The sequence below is a fragment of the Pieris napi genome, chromosome 13, assembly GCF_905475465.1.
Source record: "Pieris napi chromosome 13, ilPieNapi1.2, whole genome shotgun sequence".
Lineage (NCBI taxonomy): Eukaryota > Metazoa > Arthropoda > Insecta > Lepidoptera > Pieridae > Pieris > Pieris napi.
Window position 1 is genome coordinate 10,397,867 of NC_062246.1, and position 21,308 is coordinate 10,419,174.

The following is a 21,308-nucleotide window of genomic DNA, read 5'->3' on the forward strand; positions in this document are numbered from 1 at the left end:
TTCTTTTTTTCATTATTATATCTAATGTCTGGGCTATGACAGATTTTTAAAAATTATTTTCAAGGAGAATATACAACCCTCGTATATTTCACCATACTTCAAAATGTAATTTCTACTCTGGATATACCGGCGTCAGATCCCAGTTCCTTCAGGAAACCACTCCACCACGAGGAACTAGCTGCCCAACCCTACTTATAATTATATCGCCGGTTATCAATCCTAGTTGACATTATAATAATAATAAGTTATAGTTATTCTGCAATTACTAAGTAAAAGTAAGTTAAGTAACCCAAAACCAACCGTTAACCAACCGTTCTCCAGTTTTAAATGTTCGAAAAAACCCGACTTAGTTTTATATATTAAGATACGAACCATAGATGAAATCTTATGCTAACATAAATTAATATTATGTAGATTACCTAGACCTTTTAATAATATATTTTAAGGTTAGTTATTGTTTTTACACGCTTCATATTAGCTTCACCTGTATGTATGTATGTAACCGACTCCTTCGGACTCGATTTTGACCCACTTTTAACGGACAGATTTAATTCAAACTGTGCGCACCTGTCAAAGATCGATGACAATGCAATAATCCGAAAAAAAAAATGAACAAAACAAAATTACCATTTTCAGCCTAAATTAGGAATTATTTTTCACTTTTTAGTTTGTTGTGCTTTAAAAGCGTGTTTTTTAGTTTTTTTAAACTATTATTTATTTTTTAGTTATGTTAATTTATAAGTACATAGTTGCATCAGCTTCAACTAAATATTATAAACTGTCAGTAATCTTATATTCAAATTTTTTTCAGATACCACATCCCAAACAGTTTGGGGTGTGATTCTGATATCTTTATCGATAAGTGGATTCATTTTCACACCTCAAGACTTAATGCTGTGGGAGAAACTTAATATGAGACCTGGTAAGTATTCACCATAAGGGATTCTTTGAATAAATACATCCTTTAACATGTTTAACGTGTGCATTGTAAGACGATAGGATGACGAGTGATTCTGGTAATTTAAACAAACAAACAAACAAAAAGTCATTTAATCATTTATGGTAGGGGAGCCCACGATGCTAAATGGGGATTTACTCGAGCGTCGTAGAGACCTATTGGGATGCAAAGCTTAGATAATAAGAAGAAAAAAATGTTATATGATATATATCTTTTCATCGGTGGGGGAAGCGGCTATAGATTGTTAAATATGTAAAAAAAACTGTTGCATGGACATCCTCGAGCCCGTTCGGTTCAAATTCACAAGAAATGTAATTTTGAGGGAAATATTTAGAACGCCGTTTAGTAGATTCCGATCGGTTTAAGGATATGTAGGCATCACGCAGCTGCACGCATTTAACTTTATCGACGAATTTTTGTTATTTCGGCTTGCGGAAATCGTCAGATTGTATATTTTTCATTATTCTTGAATTATTTCCTTCAAAATAAAAAAAAAATTAGCTTCGCTCGAGAATGTCGAGATGACGTTTTTTTTTTACAACTTTGTTGCCCTTCCTTTTTTTCCGTCATCTCAAATTGTCAGATTAGTGGAATATACACTTTTTAGGATGTAATTAACTCACCCTACCTTAATCTGACGCGCTCGGGAAAAAAAAAATCTGCCGCGCTTTAGTAAATCCCGAAATCCCCTCTTGGGCTCCCCATTAGGTACCTACAATTTGTACACTTATGCAAGTCAACTCACGCCGTCTCACCATCTTATAGCGGCATTAGTGCCCACACATTGTCATCGTCTATGAATTCCTAACGACCTATTCAGGTAGTTCATGAATATGTGATGGAAGTGTGAAGACCACGCCATAGCCGAGCCTTAAATTTTTTTATGAAAAATAAGTTCGAGGAACTGTCTGTGCGAAGACCTATCGACTATTTATTATAAACGCGAAAATGAGTCAGTAAGGTCTATTTGTGTCAAAATGGCTCGGAGTATATGATTACATACTCATATTTCAATTCAACAGAAATCGTTTCTAGTTGCATTGTTTGCAAGGCTGCATAGGCCGTGTGGTTTATATTTATGTATTTCGTAAATTTGACCTTTACGTTATTGAGTAACACAAATTAATTAAAAATTAACATGTATAAACTTCATCACAGCCTAAAAACATCTATATTATGTAGCAATAGTTTTTTTCCTTGCTTGTTAGAATAGCCACGGAAATCGTGTGTAGCCGTCATGTCAACGTCTAGACCCAAGTAATCAAAGACCTGTGATGATCACTCACTTGCCCTGAATGAAAAATGATAACTGACACAGAGAAATAACGATGATATTCAAGAATAGTTCACAAAAATAATAAGGCTTACCATTACTGGGATAAAAAAAATCAGTGGCGCTACAACCTTTTTAGGTCTGGGCCTCAGATCTATCTATCATGGTCATTTGTTAATCTAGGTGATCAGATTCCTGTGACACACGCCGTCGACTTTTTGTGTCCTCACGATGTTTTAATTCACCGTTCGAGCGAATGTTAAATGCGCACATAGAAAGAAAGTTATCGATGCATAGCCCGGGATCGAACCTACGACATCAGGGATGAGAGTCGCACGCTGAAGCCACTCAGCCAACACTGCTCTGATTAATTCGGTATAGTTTTTCTAAAACCACTGCAGTAGCACTGATGTCGTGTCTTAGAAGTCCGTGATACGAAAAATATTGTGTGGTATTATTACGGGGAACGAATCAGCCTTGCTCGGAGCGGTTATTAGGTGCCAGCCAGGGCTTTGATTGAGATCCAACTCTTCTTTCATTAAAATGTTTCTACGTAAAATAATTAAATGTTTATTCACATATACTACCAGTTCAGTATAGCATTTACTAATATACACGCACATTTTTCAGGTTTACCACCATATGACTGGTGGTCAGACCCACCTGATCAGGTGAGGATGAGAATGTACGTCTTCAACGTGACCAACCATGAGAGGTTTCTCTCTGGCGCTGATGACAAAATTAATGTAGAGGAAATTGGACCAATTGTATATTTGTAAGTATAAAATTAAAATAGCCTTATGCCGAAACATAATTTTTTATATTTAAAAGTTGAACTGTACACTCAAGAATTTAAATGATAGGTTTTAGGAATAAATTATTAGGAATTGGTAACGAGACACATTAAGTAAATTTTCAAACATAACGAAAAACTGAAAGTCAAATTCCAAATAACTTTAATAAATTTTCAATTAGCCCATTAACAATCAAATTGTCCCCCTGTGGGCCTCACCTTGGTAAACATTAATATAGACAGTTTAAAAGGGGTTAAACAACAAAAATATAATTTACAAAAGAAAATAGTTTAATAGCTCTATACAGTTTACGCGAGTCAAAAACAACAATAAACTTCTGAATTCAAATTTTGATGAACAATAAATTGCCGGCAACTCACTCGCGAGCCCTCTGGCATTGAGTGTCCATGGGTCCACATCACTTAACATGGGGTGAGCCTCCTGCCCGTTTGCCCCCTCTTCTATAAAATCCAATAATGGGCCTGGAAAATAGCTTATGGTTTTGGCTGCCGATATGAGATATCCATTAAAGAACTCAGCGTGTTTGAAGAAGAAATAAAAGAACAAATAAATAAGCCGCCTTTATCTTTTATTTAATTACGACCTGGTTTATAATTTTAGGATAGATATTAATTATTTATATTGAAAATATTTGTTTCAGAGAAAAATTACTGCATTATAATATAACTTTTAACGATAACGGAACTATGACATACACAGCCAAGCGATTTCTTATATATCTACCGGAGGAGAATACTATTAATCTCAACTCTACAATAATTATACCTAATTTGGCAGTACTGGTAAGTAAATGAGATCTTCAGAATAAATGAACCTGTCTTAAGAAGATATTTATTTAAATATATTAATAACGTGTTTTTGACTGTTATATGTAACGTTACTATGGGGTTTTATTTAAATGTTAATCCTTTTAACTTTTAGGTTATTTATTATAAATAGCAAAACATTGTATAATATTACGTCTGGAAATACAATTATTATAATACTTTATATAAGATTTTTTATCGGATATAAATGCATAAAATATATTTAATTTGCACGTGTGTCCTAGATGATACATGGTTTTTTAATGCATATATAATATATATACTCGCGTAAATAAGACATTTTAACTAACAATATTTTTTAAGAATAACCTTCTCTTTTGTGAGTTAAATAAAGACATATTAAAAAATAAATCAGTGGCGCTACAACCTCTTTAGGTCTTGGCCTCACATTTCTGAATCTGTTTCATGATCATTTTTAAACCTAATAGGCAAGTAGGTGATCAGCCTCCAGTCCATACACACGCCGTCGACTTTTTGGGTCTAAGACATGTCGGTTTCCTCACGATGTTTTCCTTCACCGTTCGAGCAAATGTTAAATGCGCACATAGAAAGAGAGTTCATTGGTGCACAGCCGGGGATGGAACCTACGACCTCAGGTATGAGAGTCGCACGCTGAATCCACTAGGCCAACACTGTTCTACAAGATATATTAAGTCGTTGAAATTACTTACTTCCCGACAAATTACGAAATTGTTTCTTTTTACGATTTCATCGCTTAGATGCACAGATTATATGCTAACTACGCTAAAAGTGTAATTTGTTTTTGGCCTTTCACCTTGACATCAAATATTAGATATTTTATGCATACGGGTATGTTTAATCAAAAGTGGAAGCGTATGCTGTATCTTCCATTAAAACACAGTCAGTCAGTCAAGAGAAAATGTAACATTTGATAAATTACCTTATTATGACCCCAAAAGTAGTATTTGTCTATGCGCAGGTCCATGTTAAATAACTTTAACTACACATAATTATAATTAATTACTAACTATAAACTAAAACCATTAAGTATAAATACAAATTTAAAAAATTTAAGTGAATGAGACCGAAGAATGAGAGATCTGCAATATATTGATGTGTAGACCATTTATTGAGGTTAGTTATATAATGTCACACGACGGAATTAACGCGGGAAAAACCGCCAGTTACAGCTTAGTATAAAAATAAGTTAAAAACGAACAAACGACTATTAATTCTACATCAATTTTGCTTGAACGAGTAAAATTGAAACATACAATAAAAACAATACAATTTTTATCTCTCCGGTTCATTGACATAGATACAGGTGTGACGCATACTTAATTAGTAAACTGCGCCAAAAATAAATCACGAAAATCAGAGATGGTTTTAGCTACATAATCCTGATTATAAACTTTTTCACATCTTTATTACACAAGAAAATTTGTTTAAGTCTAATAAATGTATTGTGTAATAGTGTTATTAAATTTACATATTTAACGAAACTTTCGTATGGTACTAAATAATTAACAATATACATTTTAAGATCAATCTTTATTATTTTTATATTAACTTTAGGTATTTCATTATACTTATATTGCGTATTTTACAGATTTAACTATTAAGAACGCTCACGCACAGGGATTCTTTCTTTTGAAGATTTTCACTTCACATGTAATCAAGTCTTTTTTTAATCATAGAACCGTATAAAATATGGTTTATCGCTTAAAAGCGTATTTTTATCATAGATATATAAAATCAAATTTCTGTTAGTTGCATATACATTTCATAATCGAGTTGGCCTTTTGCCTTGAAGCTGTCAAAATTAAAATATATTTGACAGCTTTATAATACTTACGGGTATGTCTACATTCACTATCGGTAGCGGACGCGATATTGGTCTACAATTTGTCAGAAATAATTTAACAAAAAACATTAGAAAACTCAAATAATAATTCGACATACATCGATTATTGGGTTTAAGACGATTCTTCGCGATACCGGTCAAGAAACTTAACGTTAATGCAGATAATCAGATAATACGCACCCAAAAAAGTAATCAGGAGAGTCCGAAAGACTTGTACCCGGCCTCCACCAGCTTAATAAAACAGGACGAATTGGCCGATGTGAATGGCCCTTGCTGTGCCAAGGTCCATTCCACATCATTTGTAGTCGTAGAGGACCGTGAGTTTAACGGCTGATCGCGTGGCTGGATGCGGACAAGGCTTTGCTGTTACCGTGTCCTGCCCCGGGCGATTGCAGAGATTGGTCGTGGTCATTTCTATATTCTCATCTACCTAAACAGTACTGGTACTGTTCAAACGCCCGAAAGGGTTGATCTTGAAACATGTAAATAAACAGTCAATGATCGAGCGAATACAAAAGGATGGTAGGATACACTTAGGGGTAAGGAGGGACACCTAGCTCCTAGGTACCTATTTGAAATCCTTATGGGTAGGGTACATAATGAAGATGTGTTAGAGAGGTTGGCTGCGAGTACTGATTAACCACACTAGGCAATAGGCAACGCGGGCGCGCTTTGCTCAGAGATTCACCACTTATGCGTGCATTGCGCACACTTATTAGTGTTGCGGTAAAGACTGACTTATTCAATACTAGCTGACCTGGCTAACTTCGTTCCGCCCTACAACCTTATATTGTATCGTTGTTACTTTAATTTAACTTATTTTAGGATTTCATTAATGTTAAGTATTACATTAATACAACTTTTTTGCAAATACAGAAATGTTTTATTGCTTGCCATTGCGAAAGAAGAATGGCAGTTTTACACATTAGGCATCTTCTCTCTAGCGTCAATATGGCGATACTGCATGTTAAGCACTTTCTGATATCCAACATCTTTTGATCAGGATCAAAGCATGGTTATGCATCTCCTCATTCACCTCATGATCGGAATTTCTTGAACTGACACGAATTCGACGTAAAATGATGCGTAGTTTTGTCAACAGATGGCACCATATGGTTTTTGCATTCGTAAAATTAATTAATTTATTTATTGTTATTCGATAACTTATCCGATATTTTATTGCTTATTCTGCTATTCGGGACGGAAACAAATCCAACAAATCAAAAACCACGGCAATCGACAACAACAGCAGTTCTCGATTTATAAGTGTTGTAACAAACACAACTTTCTTTTATATACATATATAAATAACACTGAATTCACAAGAGGCGGTATCCATTGTTTTTTATAGGAATGTTTAGGCTATTTTTTCCATCGAATTAGTATTCCGTAGAACATAAATAAACAAATCTTAATATGTATCGGCGTTGTGAATCGCGTGTTTACCACTCCACTGTGCAACAGCTTTTGGGGAAAGGTTTTGAAAATATGTAAAAGATTACTTTCATTGTTCAGATAGGTTTCCTAAAACAATGTATACTTAACAAGCGTGATATGTTTATTCCAAGAACTAATTTAAGGACTAATTACAACGATTAGACCAACGGAAGTGCAATTTTTAATGACCGTATTGCAATATAATTATATATATTAAGAAATTCAACGTTCCATTTTTATACAATCAAAGTGGCGGAGAGATAATCTTTTCGCGACTGTTTTAAACAACAATTTATAAAAATTTGAGAAAGCTATATCATGATACGATATACATAAAACATACATTTACCGGTTTTACTGCTGAGAGTGTTCATAGGAGTTGTTCGGATTGATACCTGCAGCTCAGAGTAATCATCATCACTCATCGGACGTAGAGGCATAATTCGAAATTCCACCCGTATCACCTGACGTCCGACGTTCCACAACTAAGCGTTTTTAGGCAGTTTTTGCCGCGCACCACAATTCCACCAGCTGCTACTGAAGTATTTCCGAGCCAATTCGACTTAGGGTCCTTTGCTAGAACGTATCAATTCTTAAAAGGCCGACACTCACGAGCCCTCTAGAATTGAGAGTATCCAATCACTTAACATCAAATAAGCCTCCTGCCCGTTAGCTCCCTATTATATAAAAAAAAGAATAACTTACTATACATGTGTGTTCATGGAGTCATTTCCCCTGTAAATAGAAAATGGCGAATACTTAAGCAATTTAGGTGGCTGCACTGTAATGAAATCAATATATATAATTTAATTAATAAATAAGATAATAACCGTTGTTTAAAATCCAAAGTTAGGAGCTAAATTTAATTTACAACAATCCTCCAATTTACTGTAACTTTGTTTATGCTCTTAAAGAGGTTTAAGTTTATATTTAGTTATTATTAGTTTTTTTTTATTTTGTGGTTGCTTGTTTAATTTTTTCCCTTGCTAGCTTGCTTATATTCTAATATAATTGATGTGTATGTATGTAAAATTTGTGATGTCATATTTTCTTGTATAATTTTATGCATACACGTTGTTTTTGAACTTATAATAAATAAATAAATTGTATATCGCTTTTTAGGGAATAGCATCCCGGATCCACAATGAAAACTTCTTTATACGGGGTGGCTTCTCAATAATGGTCAGGACACACTCGGCCGAGCTGTTTGCAAAGAAAACTATATATCAATTTATGTGGGACAATCAGGACTCTGTGTTGGAAACCACAAACGCATTAGCGCACAACATGGTGCCTACTACCAACATGGGCGTGCTATTTAGTGTAAGTTATATAAACAAGAGCAAGAGACCGGACGGTATGAGTTTGATTCCATGGAAGATGGGCCGGGTGCTGGTATGGGATACAACCTGTTCAGACACGCTGGCCCCTTCTCATCTACATGGAGCCAACAACAGAGCTGGTGCGGCTGGTAAAGCTAAAGCATGCAAATAGAGGGGTCTAGGCACCGAATATGATTTTGTCCCATTCGGTGTGGAGACCCTTGGTCCGTGGGATTCTAGCGCTATAAGGCTTTTTAAGGCAATAGCAAAAAGATTAGTCGACATCACAGGAGACAGCTGGCAGCTACCTACGACAAAGATTTAGTCTAGCTATTCAAAGGGGGAACGCTGCCAGTATCTTCAGAACCTTGCCTAAAGGGACTCCTTTTAAAAATATATTTTAGATATTATATTTTTAGGTTAGCTATTGTTTTTTTGTCATTAATTAATTAATTAGTATATTATTTAAATATTCATAATTATGATGTGGTGAACTTTACTAAATAAATTCTTATTTAGTTATATAAATATGTGGTGTTGGTGGCAGATGCTTATGATTCCCTGGATAGCTAAGGAAACAAACGTGTCCATACTAAGACGGTTACAGCTAAAAAATTGTCTTACGTAACCATGAGTTTTTTTGGGTATGTAACACGAGTTTAGAAAAACTTTTCGTGACTGGCAGAGAGGACCAGACTGCAGCTGGACCGAAGTAAAGGCTCTTACAGGTCGTACCATCCTCAGGCCTCTGCGCCTGCTTGCCGTAAACAGGGGAATGTGGAAGAAGGTGTGCGGCGCCATTAACACGTCCTTCAGAAACGAAGTGTGCGGCCGAAAAAGAAGAAGAATATTAACATCACTTTTTATTTAATTTTCCTTAAGTTTTAATTTAAAATACATCTTGTGAAGGTTAAAATTATATTATTAGGAAAAGCATCGCAATTATACGCAAAAATTAAAAAAAAAAACAATTTTCAATTTAAAATACTGTGGGAAGTTCTCTTTTTGAATCTCTTCTCTTTTCCAAACTCTTATGGAGAAAAGCATGACGCTACCGCGTGATTACCACCAATTTTTGTTTTTGAGATCATAATCACGTATGGTAATGCCAATGGGCAGGCTGTAGTCTTCCCTCCAAATAATATATTGGTCTGCCTTTCAGATATATACGGACTTTACAGACGATGTTACTGTGAAGATTGGACCTCAATGGGGACATCACAACTTCTTCAAGATCGATCAATACGGGCGAAAATTACAGTTAAAGGGATATGATTTAAATGTATGTCAAAGTATTTTATTGAGTTTGATAATCATAGATTTTATATATTATATTATATATGTCACCGTAAAATTGTAAAAACCGTTAGATTGTAATCTATCTCGCGAGATTGTAAACTGTCGAAAGATTGTGAACCTCAACGAACTGCTTACAAATTAACGTATTATTATTCGGTAGTTATATGAAATTGTTGGGAAGTAAAATTAATCTGTAATTGACCAAAGAAGTTTGAATGATAACTAAGTTAGTGTAGTACAATCTACCGAATAATAATACGTTAAATTGTAAGCAGTACGCTGAGGTTCACAATCTTTCGACAATTTATAATCTCGCGAGATAGATTACAATCTAATGGTGTTTACAATTTTACGTTAACATATACACTAGGTATATGTTCTTTTGATTTTTGTGAAGTAATATATTCAACTGTATTTACTGAGCTAATTTAATTATTAGCAGACCAAACTACAACGATCATACAACAACATTTAGGGTCCTTCAAGAAAATATCGTACCAATTCTTAATAGCCCGGCAACGTCCTCGCGAGCCCTCTGGCATTGAGAGTATCCATGGGCGGCTGTATCACTTAACATCCTGTGAGTCTCCTGCCCGTTTGCCCCCTTAAAAGAAGAAAGAAATCCTTTATTTGATTAAAGCACACACATGAGATATATATATATATATATATATATTTATTTATTATCACTTCGTTGCATTAACTTAATAAAAATTGAACTGAAAATTGAATTATAATTATTTATATGAAAAGGACACTGGCAGTTAGTATATTTATAGTTATATATTATTATAAATTAAAGAAATACAAACATAATCAATTTAATCAAAGATGGGCTCAACTTACACCATCTACACTCATTTTCAGAGCTATATACTGAACAAAAAAAAATTCACAATTAAAATAAAAAACAACATTATTTAAAAGCAGAATAAAAAAAATCGAATTACAAAACAAACAAAATATAAGACAATGAAACTAAATTCCCAACCAAGTCGACTGACATTCCAAAAGATAATTTTACATTTTACTTTTAAAACGTAGTGCCTTGGATATCGTGGTTGTTCCAGATTTAGTTGCAATGTATCTAAAACTACAGCGAATTAAGACGCTGTTTAGGGACAATTAGCAGTTTATGTATTTATAAAGTGTTAACAATAATTATCCTATGAAGGCTTTCTTGATTTTGAATTCTAATTAAAAGTAATACGTAGCTACTCCTGTGTTACTTTCACCAGGGAGTTTTTATTTCTGTTAATTAAATTTTGCATTCTTTTAAAGACCTGTCCAGATACCTTGACTGGGTCTACCGAGGGTGTGATGTATCATCAACGTTTGTCAAAAGATGATGTTCTTTTGTACTTGAGAAAGTCTGTATGCCGAGCCATGCCTTTGAGTTTTGATCGTAAGTTATTTTATATTTTCTCCATTTACCTTTCAATGTCTTAATCTTCTGTCTTAAATTTCTTGTATTTTATTTAAGATATTGTCTTTTGGTAGCATTAAAAAAGCATTTATTTATTTAATTAAACTAAGAAGACACGTATGGTTCAATCAAGTATGCACCATAGACAGCGTAATATAAAAACAAAAAAACATGTGTGTGTACTTATGTACACGCGTTAGAAGCTATACTTCTTTGGCTTAAGAAGATAAAAATATTTTTTAAACTTTTTTCTTTCGCCTTATTCTACGTTTGTAGAGAAAAACGACCCTAACAATAGAAAAAGTTATTAAATACATTGATAGTTTTACTATAACGCATTATCTAGTTAAATAAAGAAATGGACATTTTTTATTTCAAAATGTTGACTATGCTAACTTCAGGGTGTAGGTTTTTTATGACGGTGTGAGCGCGCATGGTAAAAAATTACTCTCATAATTTTTCCCTAACGCGCATAACTTCAAAAATCTTCAATATAAATTTATACTCTATGCCAAACAATTTAAGAAAAAGGTACGAATTTATTACTAAGCTATTACATATTTTGGTTGAGCATAATGAATTTTTACAGAGGAAGTGATCATAGACAACGTGCCCGTGTACAGATACAATCTGTCAGATCACGCGTTTGATAGAATAAATGGCACAGACTGTTACGATTCCAAACCTTCTTTACCGAATGGATTCAGTGATACTTCGAAATGCTACGACGGTGAGTTATTTATAAAGGGTCCAATTCCAATTGTACGTTATTTCTATTGTATTTGTGAGATATTTAGTTTTATTTTGGCGGGAAAATGTATAATTAAAGATGTAATTAGATTAGATATAGTGCTACATTAGCTATGTGCTGGTGAAATAACTTTTAAACTCGGAATAATAGCTCCTGAACGCACAAACAATTACTAACTGCGATTGCGGTGGCCATAAATCTAATCGAACACTAAAAATGGCCCTTAATTTCCCACAGCTTTCTAAATCAGTCGTTAACTAATCTGGCATTAAGATTAATAATCAAGTTGTGTTCTTTAGATATAACGATACATTTATTTATCTATGTATCGAATTCTACGCCCCTTTTCAGCTGTAATCTTATGAGCCAATACACGAACAAACAAAACTTGGTCTTGACTTTAGATTTTTGTAACTGTTTCTTGATCATTTTTTGTCATATGCGATCAGCCTTCTGTTCCTGAATTTTTGGGTCTAAGGCCGGTTGTATTACGATGTTGTCGAAACGAACAAGTGTTAAAAGCGCACACGGAAAATCCATTGCTGCAGAGCCGGGATTTGAATGCAAGACCTCAGGTTTTATTGCCCATCCACACTCTCACAGGCGATGCGAGCGCGAGAGTGTGGTTGATGCTCTCGCCTCGCACTGTAAGTGCGTCTTCCTAAATATAGAAGTTAAAAGTATAAAAAACATAATTAATTCCGACATCTAGGAAAGAAAAATCTTAAATTAAATTATATTTATACCGATATTTTTCATTTATATTCGTGATATAAACGCAACGCATTTTAATATTGGTAGACACATAAAGTAGCTTACGCAGTTATTCCAATCACGTCCGTCTTGTCATAGATGCAGCGAGCAACTAAATAAAGCGAGAGTGTAGAGTCTACTCGTACAGCCTCGGCTTGCTAATATTCGTGGCGAGGCCTTAGACGAAGTACCTCGTGAGACTCTGGAGCCGGCTTTAGATCTCGCTTAAGCCACTTGGTCACTGGCCACGGCTCATGTGTTGCCTTCAAGCCCGTATACATATCATACATTTTATCCAATACTCGTGTTTTACACAGATTTGCCAATGGTTGCATCGTACCCGCATTTCTACACCGGACATCCACCGAAGGACACCTATGTAACTGGCCTTATCCCGGACAAGGAAAAGCATAATTCTTATGTACTTGTTGAACCGGTAAGTAAATGAAGCAAAAAAAAGTGCCTACGTACCTACAAAGTACACGTCAGAAGTGAAACTTCTTTCGCAAACAAATTTTTAAGTTTTGTTCATATTTATACAAATCTAAAACTTTAGATTTCCGAGACTTAGAGGGAGGGAAAAAGGAAGATATGTTAGGAATTGTCATAAAAATATTAAAAATTAATACAAATTAATAATTTTTTTCTTGGATGATTAAAACAAGTGGCAATTTAATTTACAATTCGTCATTTGAGATTTCAATAAATTATTTTGCAATAAAATATAAAATAAATTAATATTTCATAAATTCTCTTTACGACATTTTAATTTTACAAATTGAATTTCTATGAGGTATTTCGCCCTTCTCACTCTCTCTCAATCGGTCTCAATCGCTCTCTCCTTTTTCTTCGACAAAAACGCTGCACATCTTCGTGACCGTTTAGTTTAGTTAACGGCACCGCTTTTCTAGGAAACCTAAGCTTTAGTCAATTATTAGAAAAATTGAAATAAACCCTCGTTATCAGGAGGCTGAATGTTTTTCAATCTGTTTCACAGAAAATTTAAAACCTTTAAAGAGATTTAGGTACCTCGTTTCTATACCGATCGCTAACAGTATTATAATTTTTAGTAGAAACTAAAAAGGTTTTATTATTTTTTTAGCTAACAGGAACACCATTCAGGGCTGTTGCCAGGATGCAATGCAACTTTCAAGTGCAAAACTTATCAGCATTCAGTGATCCAAATTTTCATAAATTTTCCAATCTCATAATACCTCTTAGCTGGATCGAATATGTAAGTTAACTTATTTTCTTTGATCACGTCTCTTAGGGTAAGATGACATAATGAATTTGACATTAAAATAGCGCTAATTCTCGCTTCTGTTTTATTTATTGATTTTTAAACGAAAGGTTTTTACTGTGGGAGCGTATGACCACAAGTTTTGACAACAACTATAAATATCTTATCTGTTCTTATTAATGACATTTGCATGCCAATTTTTTTATAATTAATCAATCTGAATGTAGGTACCACATTCTTTGCAAATATATGATTTATTATCTCTTGGTCTAAGATCCCGCTATACAACGACCTTCACCGAGATGCTTATTTAATGAAACTTATTTTATATATAATATAATATGTCAATAAATATAATCCATATGGGTTGCCTAGCAAATTTCAGTCCAGAGTATGTTTAATTAATTAAAAAAAAAAATATTTTTTTAAACATTTCACCGGTATGATTATTAGATAAATTCTATACCAATCGAAAGTATGAAGCCCATAGAATATGCAAACGTTAGGTTGTTTTTAATCAATTAATTATTTATGTGTATATTTTTTATGTGACACTAAAGTATATATACATCTTTAGTATAAAAGAAGGTTATAGTGATATATATATATATAATACTACCCTGATTAAAAATATTGATTGAAAAAAGTTCAAAAAATGTACTACATGCAAATTATAAAAAAAAATTTTTTTTTTTAAATATTAATTAAACATACTCTTGACTGAAATTTGCTAGGCAACCCATATGGATTATATTTATTGACGTATTAAATTAAACATAAAATAAGTTTCATTAAATAAGCATCTCGGTGAAGGTTGTTGTATAGCGGGATCTTATACTATCTAAATTGATAAATAAACCAAATTCGACCTTTATTTGTCAGGAACTAAGACACTTTAGAGCATCTGATTTATAAAACACAAAACAGTCTTGTACCGTTTAAACTATATTATATATTATGTATGTCTCTTTTGGTCACAGTCATAAACAATTTGAAAGAATGAGACAAAATAGTACTTTAGTTAAATCTATAATAATTTCAAATTTATATTTGTTTGTTACAGAGTCAAGAAGGTCTTCCCTGGTATATAAAATACTTCATCTACTTTTTAGTAGTTATTCTACCTCCCCTTACTACGCTCCTCCTGACAGGGACACTAATTTTAGGCTTTTATTTTGCCGTAAAACAAATTTATAGGAAAAAGTGCGTGCGAAGAAAATTTGTTACTAAAGTATTCGAAACCGAGAAATTTCTGAAAGTAACAAACTAATACAATGATTGAAATCCAATCCAATGGGGAACAAAAAAACGTACAATCAGAAATAAATAAATCAGTGGCGACTGGCGCTACAACCACTTTTAGGTCGGGGCCTCAGTTTTCTGCATCTGTTTATCAATAAAATAGGCAAGTAGGTGATCAGTCTTCTGTGCCTGACACTCACCGTCTTTTTGGGCCTAAGACACGTCGGAATCCTCACGATGTTTTCCTTCACCGTTCGAGCGAATGTTAATGCGCACATAGAAAGAAAGTCCAATGGTGCATAGCTGGGGATTTAATGTACAACTTTAGGGATGAGAGTCGCGCTCTGAAGCTACTCGGCCAACACTACTCTAATCTGCGAATATCATCAATACACCAAATATAAGTGGCCGAGATCACTAAAAAGTAATTTCAAATTTTGTTCTGGTTTTTTAATGAAATTGTGAATATTAATAGAAATTTTTTTTGTTTATGTTTTTAGTATAACTAAACGTAGTTGAGTGGAAAACAACATTTGAGTGTACACTAGTAGGATAGTAATTAAATTAATTGAATAATAAGTTTTAACACTGGTATTGGAATCGTGTAATTGTGTAATGCTATAGCCAGTGGCGTATATCTGGGGCCCGTGGCAAATCTTTTTTCGTGGCAATTCTTTTGATGGGGCCCTATCAGTAAAATCGTCCCTTCTGAGATTAATTTTAATAAACTTCGAGATTTTCAGCGTACTCAATTTAACACGTTGTATATGTCCCACTAATGGCCATAGGCGAGAGGGAATGGTCAGTAGTCCCCATGTTAGCCCGATGCGTATTGGAGACTTCACATTCATCCATAGAGCATTATATATCTCTTGGTCAGGGGCCCTCTTGGGTCGGGGGCCCGTGGCATTTTGCCAGCACTGCTACTCTACTGTTATGCCACTTCCTATAGCTTTGAAATTACTTTAATGATTCGTGAAGACAAAACAACAATCCACCCACACGTTCATTGTGGTCTAGAACTATAACTCTATCCTATCCCGATTCCCCAGACTGTTATTCAGAGATGGTGTGAAGTCTGTGTTAAGTATCTAATGAAAAACCTCTAAAGTTCTAGGGACTAAGAGACTGAAGATAAGTGTTTTTTAGCTTGATTTTTATACTTTTTTATTTGCATATATTATAGAAATTCATTAAAGAATTTAGGATAGAAGTTAAGAATATGTGTAATAGTTAAATTGCGGATCTAACTACCGTAGCACGAACATACACTTAACTTAATTGTGAACGTAATAGGTATCTAGTAACATTTTGTATGAAAAACTTAAACAGCGCTCCGTGGGTGTATTTTGAACTAAATGGAAGAACAAACTTATATATTGTGGGGATATAATTTTATTTATAGGAAAAATAACTTAACTAATGCCAACGATAATATAATTATGTAACACTATATGGAAATGGAATTAATTTTATAGGCAATCGATACATTCGAGCTGTCAGAAATTGACTAAATCAAATTGAAATATACGAATACTGGAAAGATTTTGTCGTAAGCTTCGTACGAGGGAATTTATGATTTAAAGGATACTATTAAATGAATATAATATAAAGGATAGTGAGAGAACGCTAGTTTTAATACATACCGTGGGTACCTCATGAAACCTAATTGTGATACAATGCTTATTCTTTCTACAAAAATGATTTACTAATTTCATACTGGTGATTGTTCCTAATATATTGTGTAATAAGTGATAAATAAATATTTAGTGCATCACTTGTTTATTTTTTCCCATGCAAAGTAACCGAATCATATCTCTTGGCACACGCGAACCAAGCAAATTTGCAGGCAACTTAGGGTGAGATCTATAGTGCGCACTTAGACTTTGCTCAGACTTAACTACAACCATTCTTTACTTTTTTAAAGGATAATAAAGAAGGTATTGCATGAAATGAAACATCAATTTCTGTCTTAGCTTGAGCTTAGCTTAATCTCACCGTTAAAATGTCTATAAATATACTAAATCATAGTTTAACCTTAGTGTTTTTCGTAAGTAAAGTCTGAGCAAAGTCCAAGTGCGCACTATAGATCTCACCCTTAGATTAGGACATTTGGTCAGAGTAGTCAGAAAATTTTTTTAGAAGTCTTATAAAAAGAGTTTATTAATGGGCTATTGGTGAAAAATATTAATTATTTGTGAGATATACTTGCATGATTTACTGAATACACAATTTTAATAATAAAGTCTAGGCGCTGAATCTTCTAAAAGTTACTGCTGCTTGGGTCTTGAGAGCACAGATCGATGAATTATATTCTTAAAAGCTTGAAATTATAAATTTTCCTTATTTGTCTCTTTTTATTTATCATTACCCTTTCGTTTCAAGTATACAGAAATATAGTAAATTTTAAATTATTATTAACAATTATTTATAAACTGGCGGCCTTATCGCATTTGAGCGATCTCTTCCAGGCAACACTGACAATTTTAATTAGATTAGGTAAGCGCAATAAGTGCAAAACTACATAAGACATACATATAGTTATTTAGACAAAATGAAACTATGAATGAAAAGTAATAGTACAAAGCAAAGCAATTAAAACATATGTAAACAAGTAAAAAGCTAAAGGGACAATACTAATAAAAGGACACATGAAAAGGAAATAGTGCACATGAATCACGACAATTTCAGATCCGTTTGTACAAAAGTTAAGGATATGGTGTGGACGGGTAATGCTTGTACACACACAAAGGAAGAAAGAGAAGGAGTTAAGCAGATGGGGGCGGGATGTGAACTCCATAGCCTCACTGCAGAGATCTTAAAGAGTTATGAGATAGGATTTCAAGGATGGTTTTCGGAATTCTAAATCTTTTTTGAGATAGTAAGGAGTTTTAGGATTAAACAGGATGGAACATAAGAGGTGGAGAACGTGAGCATCACGTCGCTGACGAATGGGTAACCAGCCTAGCCGCTTACGGAACGCAGATGTGGTCGTACTTGCTTAGGCCGAATAGAAAACGGATAGGTACAGAAATTTTGAACTCAGCTGAGACTTGATTGAACGTAGATTTCAAGATCTTCAGCGTATAAATAAAGATTAGATGAAAGACGGAAAGTTGAGGTGCAATATAAATAGTAAAGAGAAGAGTAGAAAGTGCGCCGCCCTGCGGAACACCAGATTCAATCAAACTCTACTCAGCAATAGCTGGTTTTGATGCACTGGCAGCTGCCACTAAGATAGAGAACCAGAATAAAGCATGTGAATAAATATTAACAGACCTAAGTAACACCAGTAGAATTTCGTAATTTATTGTATTAAAAGTGTTGCTGTAATCTAGCAGTGTCAGATTTTTTGAGTTGTTTGTGGTCTTCGGGAATATCATCGGCAACTCTGACCAGCGCAGTAGTCGTGCTATGGCCGGGACGATACCCAGACCGAAGTGGATAGGAATGGGGATGATAAATCCATGCTTTCACATTTGATAAAGTGTGTTTTTATATATATATATTTTTTTTTTTATAAAACAATTCACACCAATTGACCTAGTCCCATGCTAAGCTGGTGAAGCTTGTGTTATGGGTACTAGGCAACGGATATTCATACATATAGATAGATAGACATATAAATACATATTTTTTAAACACCCAAGACCTAAACCGACCTAGACCCAAGACCTAATACCGAAACATAATAAAACTGACTACACCTCACTCACATCTTATCGCCCCATTGGCCTCATCCCCGTGTTCGGGAAAGTCCTTGAAAAACTCATCACCAAAAGGGTTACATACAAAGCCAACAAACTAGGCCTACTCAACGACAAACAATTCGGCTTCACCGAACAAACCGGAACGGTACAAGCGATCCACTCCGCCCTGGACATAATTAAAAAAGCCAAGCGCAACAGAAAACAAGCCATTGCAGTATCGCTGGACATCAAAGCGGCGTTTGACAATGCTTGGTGGCCGGCGGTGCTCAATGGACTCAAACAAGCTCAGTGCCCAGCTAACCTTTACAAAACTCTGCGAAGTTATTTATCGCAGAGATCAGTTACACTACACCTCGGCACCAACATAATTACTCAACCCACAGAAAAGGGATGCGTACAGGGATCTGCATGCGGACCAATTCTGTGGAACCTTATCGTAAACGATCTTCTTAACAATGTCAACTTACCTACAGACTGCTATCTACAAGCTTATGCGGACGACGTCCTACTGGTCGTCACTGCAAAGGACCCACTTAACATACAAAATCTCACCAACACAGCCCTTGAAGCTATCCGCCTATGGGGTCAAAGTGTTAAACTACATTTTGGCCCCACTAAAACACAACTCATTGCATTTACACCACAATCCGAACACACTCATATCTTATTCGATAACACCCCTCTCACATTCAGCAAAAACATAACATACCTCGGCGTCGTAATCGACAATAAACTTCTATTCAACGATCACTTAAAACACACTATACACAAAACACTTAACATCTTTAAAAAATTACAAATCTATGTACGTAACACATGGGGCCCACACCCCGAAAATGTTCGTACCATATACTCAATGGTTATTGAACCGATTACTACATATGCCTCCAGTGTTTGGGGACATATTGCCTCCAAGAAAACAGTCAGATCAAAACTAATAAGCCTACAGCGCGGCTTTGCTCTCAGAGCCATCAGAGCATTCAGGACGGTTTCCGCCAATGCAGCGATCGCCCTGGCCCGTTTTACCCCACTCGACCTTAAACTCCTTCAGGCAGCAGAGACTGAGACCACCCGCATAAACAGACACACAAACAGACTACCCAATGATATTCCAATCGAAACCCCCGTACGTTTTTCCGACCTCCTTCATCCCGCGGAACGAACCCCCATTAAAATTCTATCAAAAGATGCATACGCAGATCTCGAACATCAACACTTCCACCATATTTATACCGATGGCAGTAAGCATGAAGACGGGTCGACTGGCGCTGCGCTTGTCGTATACTCACCAAACCCCCCCTCACTTACACACAATGACGAACAAACACATAAACACACATACACAAAACATATCAAATTACATAGCACCAGTTCTGTCTTCCAAGCAGAACTTATCGCCATCAAATACGCCGCATTGTATCTACACACCAAAAACATCACACACGCCATCATTCTTACTGACTCACAATCATCCATAGCGGCACTTAAACAATACACCAATACCCATCCAATAGTCACCGACATACACAATACGCTTCATTCCATAAATTCAAACTCCACCCCTAACATATATTTCCAATGGGTTAAAGGCCATTCAGGCATATCAGGTAATGAACTAGCCGACGCCGCGGCTAACAAGGCAGCATCCCTACACAAATCCCCCGATCTCATTTCCTGTCCCATTTCCCATATTAAGAACATTATCAAACAAGATATTAAAATAAAGTCACAATCCAGATACATAGACGAAACAACCGGTAAATTTACTAAAAAATTGTTTCCCCAACTCTCTAATATTCACGCATTTTTTCAATCCATCCCCATATCCTTTCAAATGACCCAGTTCCTTACAGCCCATTCATTCGCAAAAAATTATCTACACAGATTTCATATTACTGACGATCCTTATTGCCCCTGTAACAACTCCACCATTCAAGACCTTATACACCTTATTTGTGAATGTCCCAGATTTTCCTACCAAAGGAGAACCCACGAAGACATTTGCAACCATATTAATATTGATCCATACAACATCACTGAAATCATCTCAAGAAACATATCCTCTAAGTCATTTGAAAAATTCATAAAATATATAATCAACAACCTCAAAGAATTTAACAACACTTAAATACACCCGTTGCATTTGTACATTCAACCCTAATTTTTAAAAAATAATCTTAAATATCACTCGATATAAGCACGCTATGCTTAATATTAGCTTATCTAGACTAAGATTATTTCATCGAATCAAACTACCTATGTACACTCAAATCTTAATTTTGTGAAAAAATTTTGTTTAACTGTTTCATACTCGCAATGTTAACGCATGTTCTAATCTAGACTAAGACTATCCAATTTATCTATACTATCCATTTGTACATTTAATTCTAATTCTTAAAAAATAATGCGTTCTTAATTCTAATTCTTAAT

The 21,308-nt window shown here is 34.7% G+C and overlaps 1 protein-coding gene across 3 annotated transcripts in view; it reads left to right on the top strand.

Moving 5' to 3' along the window:
- Nucleotides 1–16,945, top strand: part of LOC125055250 (lysosome membrane protein 2-like) — a 30,593-nt gene extending 13,648 nt beyond the window's left edge. For 2 of the 3 annotated variants that reach the window (XM_047657626.1, XM_047657627.1), the window contains exons 3-12: nucleotides 812–922; nucleotides 2,862–3,006; nucleotides 3,687–3,828; nucleotides 8,258–8,458; nucleotides 9,620–9,739; nucleotides 11,038–11,161; nucleotides 11,772–11,912; nucleotides 13,004–13,122; nucleotides 13,789–13,920; nucleotides 14,990–16,945. In XM_047657626.1, the coding sequence (XP_047513582.1) occupies nucleotides 812–922; nucleotides 2,862–3,006; nucleotides 3,687–3,828; nucleotides 8,258–8,458; nucleotides 9,620–9,739; nucleotides 11,038–11,161; nucleotides 11,772–11,912; nucleotides 13,004–13,122; nucleotides 13,789–13,920; nucleotides 14,990–15,196 (1,442 nt within the window). In that variant the 3' untranslated portion in view covers nucleotides 15,197–16,945. The remainder of the gene's footprint in view (nucleotides 1–811; nucleotides 923–2,861; nucleotides 3,007–3,686; nucleotides 3,829–8,257; nucleotides 8,459–9,619; nucleotides 9,740–11,037; nucleotides 11,162–11,771; nucleotides 11,913–13,003; nucleotides 13,123–13,788; nucleotides 13,921–14,989) is intronic. The other variant, XM_047657628.1, reaches the window with a different exon arrangement.
- The last annotated feature ends 4,363 nt before the right edge of the window (nucleotides 16,946–21,308 follow it).